The sequence below is a fragment of the Hesperophylax consimilis genome, chromosome 1, assembly GCF_061612785.1.
Source record: "Hesperophylax consimilis isolate HC1 chromosome 1, BYU_Hcon_1.0, whole genome shotgun sequence".
Taxonomy (NCBI): Eukaryota; Metazoa; Arthropoda; class Insecta; order Trichoptera; family Limnephilidae; genus Hesperophylax; species Hesperophylax consimilis.
In genome coordinates, this window is record NC_142836.1 from 39,183,765 (window position 1) to 39,189,154 (window position 5,390).

Sequence of the window (5,390 nt, forward strand, 5' to 3'; positions counted from 1 at the left end):
CCTTGCTGCCTGTATTTGGAAAAATACTCGAAAAACTGATTAGATGCCAACTGCGGAAAACTTTGTCACCACCCAGCGATCGACAATTTGGCTTCGTCCCCGGTATGTCTACGGAGCACGCAATTTTATATGCGCTTGAATGGGTGAAGGCTTGCCCTAAGAGGTATGTGATTGGGGTCTTCTTAGACATCACTGGTGCTTTCGATCATGCGTGGTGGCCGATGATACTCTCTAAACTAAAATCGCGTAATTGTTCTCCAAGGTTATTCAAGATAACCGCAGATTATTTCAACAACCGTTCTATAATTCTGTCGTACGGGGATGTCACTATTGAACGGGAGGTAAATATGGGTTGTCCCCAGGGTTCGGTTCTTGCTTCAGATTACTGGAACATTTTGTTTGACGACTCCTCCAGGTTGCCCTTGCCTGAGGGATGTATCTCGGTCGATTACGCTGATGACAAATTGTTTTTGGTCTCGGGGAACAGCAGAAAAGAAGTAGAGTGCAAAGCTGAAGAAGGTTTAAGTGCAATTTTAGAATGGGGTAAGAGAAATCGTTTGACCTTCGCTCCCCAAAAGACCATGGGTCTCCTGATGAAGGGCTCCCTCAATAGAGGTAGAAATCCCTGCATCAAAATGGGAGACTCAAACATCAAATTTGCGGAAACCACTAGGTATTTAGGCGTTCTCTTGGATCGATCGTCCTCTTTCTTGGCACATGTCAAGAGTGTATCAAGCAGGGCCCAAGCCCTCTTCTTGAAACTGAGAAGGATCTCAACTGCCGAGTGGGTATTGCGTTCTCCAGCGCTTTGCCTTCTATACAGAGGGGTGTATGTGTCGCAAGTCACCTATGCAGCCTCTGTGTGGGAGCACCGCCTGAATAATGTACTGATCCAGTCGGCACTCAAGAGGGGCCAGCGAATCCCCCTGTTGGCACTCTCTGGTGCCTATAGAACAGTTGCCTCGGACGCTTTGCCAGTTTTGGCCGGCATATTGCCAATTGATTTAGAAATTAGGGAGGTGCTAACAAAGAAGAAGCTTATCAGAGGAAGACCTGCTACTCACCTAGGTGTTAACTTAATACCAGGCGGATCTGTGTCTCTCCCTGCTCTTCTTAGAGAGATGCATGAAATAACGCTGAGTGAATGGCAAGCGCGATGGGACAGGTCAAATTCGGGAAGATGGACTTACTCATTCTTCCCGTCTGTTAAACTCAGAATGGAAGGGGCATATTTAAACCTGGATCACCATGTGACCCAACTTCTCTCCGGGCATGGGGAATTCAGGGGGAGACTTCACAGTCTCGCCCTGTCCCCCCATCCAAACTGCGCATGTGGCAATACTGACCAGACTGCCGAGCATATTCTGTGGCATTGTGAGATTTTGACGGATGCAAGAGAGGAAATGTTGGAAGGTCTGAACGTCATCACAAGACCGGTATAGAATGCCGATCTCGTTTCGAATAAGGTGAACTTTGAGTGCCTGAGGAAGTTTACAAAGGTTTGGGTAGAGAGATGGCCTGATCTTAGAGTCGCTGATTAGATTAAAATCATTCAGAGTTTCAGGTGCCATGTGTGACTGCTTCTGGTTTCCTCGGTTAATTCTTTTCCTGCTCTCATATTACCTTCGTTATGATGTCTGTATATTTCTTTTTTTATTTTTATTTTATATTAAGGTTTGCAATCACCTTTGCATTATATATTTGTTTTTTTTTTTTTTTTGCTGTTTTCTTTTTAATTTTGTCTGTTAATGCTTCTCTTCTTTCCATAGTAACTGCTATTATTTTAATTATTTCCTTTGTTATGATTGTTTCTATTTCAGCAGGATTCCATGCGAGACTGACCCCTTGAGCGATGGTAGTGATGACATCATCGCTCAATCCGTCATAATGAATTTAATTAATATAATTTGAGTTTTTAATTAACTTGTCCTTTATCATTTTTTTTCTTCTTTCTTTTGCTTTACATATCATTAGGAGTGTGTGCAGTAAGCCGGAACTGAACTTTAATCGTCCTGTACCGTCTTCAACCCGTTTTGGGTGTGAAATAGACTTCGTCCCTGCCTAATCAGACGCCTCCTACACCGGACAAGTGTTCACACAGAGTCGACTGCGCCTCCCCCATCGCCATGGCGGGCTTGAGGAATGGCCGAGCAAGCTCGACAACCTTCCGCCCACCCTCCGAATGCCTGACGCTCACTTAGTCCCTAGGGTCTTCGGGCACGCCCCCAACCTTCCCACATACTTTTTCTTCAGGGCATAAACAGGTAATCCGGCGGAGAGGCGCGGTAGTCGTTCTTTGTGTACGGACAGACCGATCGCCATGCACATTCTCGATGGGACTGCCAGTGGACGGGTGTAATACTCTCCGGTAATATTTATATATGTTTAAACGTAGATTCCTACAATATAAACATGAATGTATATGTGTTTCCTTTCTTTTTTTTTTCTTTCTCTACAGATGGCCTAGGCTTTAAGCAGTTATTTCGTCCTGTATTATTTTTAGGCCTATTTTATTTCACTATACCTGTACATATTTTAATATTGTTATTTGTGTTTTTGTGTAATATTGTAGGCATCCCGCAGCCTAACCACTATGCAGGGACATTGGAGGTCTAGATTCATTTTAAAATAAATGTAGAGTCGTTAAACAAAAAAAATTAGAGTCCTTGTGAGAGCCCTGAAGGAGTAACCATCTGTTACTTATACCAGGGCGGGTAAGCGGTGGATAACCTCCAGTGCCCGATCAAGAGTTTTGGGGTGACGCGTCTTCCAGGAACGCGCTGCTCCGGCAGGCTCAGGTCAGCTACTGTGTGGGCGGTGATGGTGAAGGTGGGTCCCAGTCCAGCGCCCCGGATTGTCAGCTTCACGCGTTGGGAGCGGGCGTCGGAGGTACACATCCCCTTCGCCCCGTGCAGCCGCAGACTGTGGACTGGGCCGCGTGCGCCGATCTGCGTTGCGGTGTCAGCGTCGATGAGGGTGATGGTCGATCCCTCATCCAGGAGAGCGAACGTTGACACTTCCCCGTCCGTGCGGCCCCGCAACACAACCGGCACTATTTTTAACAGCACGCGGCTGTCCACTGTCTGGTGTCAAAGGTCCACCTCCGCGACCGTCTCCCGGTGGAGCAGCCGATGATGCGGGTAGCGGCACTCACCCACACCACACCACGCTGTCTTCTTGCAGTCCCTGGAGTGGTGCGCCTCCAGGCACTTGCGGCACAGATTGTTCGTGCGCACTGTCTCCAACCGGAGGGAGAGCGATTTCGCAATGAATTCGCGACACTCCCGGGTTCTGTGTGGCTCACCGCACTGAGCGCACGCACTTTTAATTTTGTTCACCCTCTTTACTACAGGCGGTGGTGGGCGGTTGGCCTTCCCCTCTGGCGGTGTGGCCACAGCGTTGGCCAGCACATGCTCCCGGCGCCCTTTGCCGGATCGCAAGGGATCCACCATCCCGCTGACCGGGATCACGCCGGCGACGCCCCTCAGAAATGCTGCCAACTGGAGGATGGTGGACTGGGTTGTTTGCCCCAGCATCCGCAGCTCCAGCAGCCAGGCCATCCTCAATGTGCACGGCATCTTGGCAGTGATGTCGGCCAGCAGGGCGGGGTTGGTGAGGTAGCCTCCCGTCCTCAAGTCCCGCAGGGAAGCCACCAGGTTCTGGATTGTCCCGGAGAAGTCAGCAATCTCTTCCAAGGTGGCTTCGGCAGACAGAAAGGGCAGCTTCCTCACCTTGTCCAGCATAAGGTTGGCTATCGAACCCGATCCGCCGTACCGCTCCTCCAGGGTTGAAATGATTTCGGGCACGCGGTCCGGGTTCAGTAGGAGCGAGTATACGTTTTCCCTCGCCTTCCCCTTAAGCGCACGCTGCAACCGTATAAGGTTCTCGCTCAGCGTGAGCTTGCAGGTCGAGGTGGATTGCTCGTACTGCGCAATCCAGGCCGGCCATTTGAGGGGGTCGCCTGAGAATATGGGGAGGTCTTTGGCGGTGGACTGCCGGGCAATAAGGGCGGTCATCCGAAGGTCCTCCTCCACTGAGGGACGAGGGCTGTCCTGAGCCTAAATTAACGACTGAGATGAGATTAGAACCGGATTTTGATAAATTTAAAAATAAAATTAACTTCACTACAATAAATAATTTAACGAATTAGAATGACGATGATATCTCACTATTTTATTATATAAATTATTGTATAAAAAAACTAAAATCTCTTCACTTTATATGTTTTTATGATTCTTTTTTTCTTCTATTTACATATGTATGTTAAGTTTTTATTATTTTCCCTTTACACACGAGTTTTAGACTCTTGTAAAGGTAAACATGTTAATTTTTATTGAAATATGTTCTTACTATGTAAATTTAAACATTATACTGTATTTTATAAAATAAATAAAAATATTAAAAAAATAAATAAAAATAAAAAAAAGGTTGAAGTGAAGGTCCAGGGCAGAAGAGGCTTGAAGAAGGCAGTTAGGGCAGTCCAGGAGAGATGTTGATCGTTCGATGGTTGCTGGCTCTCTGCCGAATCGCGCAAGTTTTCTGCCTTTTAAAGGACCAACGGGCTTAGCTTTCCCTTTGTTAGCGAGAAATTCCGAGAATTTATTTTGGGTTCCCGGAATTTTCACAGGGAAGAGCGCCGTTGTTGCGAAACTCGGAAGGGGACGATTTTGACTAGGTCCCTGACTGTTTCTTCAATCCACTTTGCCCGGGTCATTTTTATTTTAATACATTTTGTGACTTTGCACATATTAAAGAGAGAAAATATATTTAAAAGGCAGCTTTGCACAATATTCAATTTTGTGCAAACGGCAAGTTTTGTAAAGGAAACTGCGTCTGCACAATTTCAAATTGCATGCAAATCCTCCATGTTTTGTACAAATTTATTATGATAGGTATTTTAATTTATAAGAGGGTGTTGGGGGGTCAAGCCTTTGTTTTTGTCTATAATGATGACTGCTTGACCCCGTGATTTTATTTATTAGTCAATTTTGTAGATAAGATTACAGATTTTTTATACAGATGCAGATAAGATTACAGATTTTATACAAGTTTTTTGAGATGATTTGTTGCATAAATTCGAATATGCGCAGAGGTGAGTTTGTAAAGGAACTGCCTCTGCGTAAATTCAGATTTATGCAAATTAATTTAAGTCGGTGGAGGTACGTCCGGTACAACAAGTAAGCATTCTCTTGACATCTGAAGAGCATATGGAAAAACGAAAAATGAAAGAAAATGAAAAGGAAAAAAGGGAAGAAAGATAAAAAAAAAAAATAATAAAAACGGAAATTAAGACTGGAAGACCTAAAAAAAAATACTGTTAAGAAACGAAAGGCAATTCGTAGGTTGTCTGATAGCAGTTGTGAAGAAATTCCCATCGTTTTCAACGATAC

The 5,390-nt window shown here is 45.4% G+C and overlaps 1 protein-coding gene across 1 annotated transcript; it reads right to left on the bottom strand.

Moving 5' to 3' along the window:
- Positions 1–3,089: 3,089 nt before the first annotated feature.
- Positions 3,090–4,016, bottom strand: LOC149426853 (uncharacterized). The gene has a single exon (XM_089651620.1). The coding sequence runs from the start codon at positions 4,014–4,016 to the stop codon at positions 3,090–3,092; it is 927 nt and encodes a 308-aa protein (XP_089507746.1).
- Positions 4,017–5,390: the final 1,374 nt, after the last annotated feature.

Coding starts and splice junctions, on each gene's coding strand:
- LOC149426853 (XM_089651620.1), bottom strand. CDS start 4,016: ATGACCGCCCTTATTGCCCGGCAGTCCACCGCCAAAGACCTCCCCATA.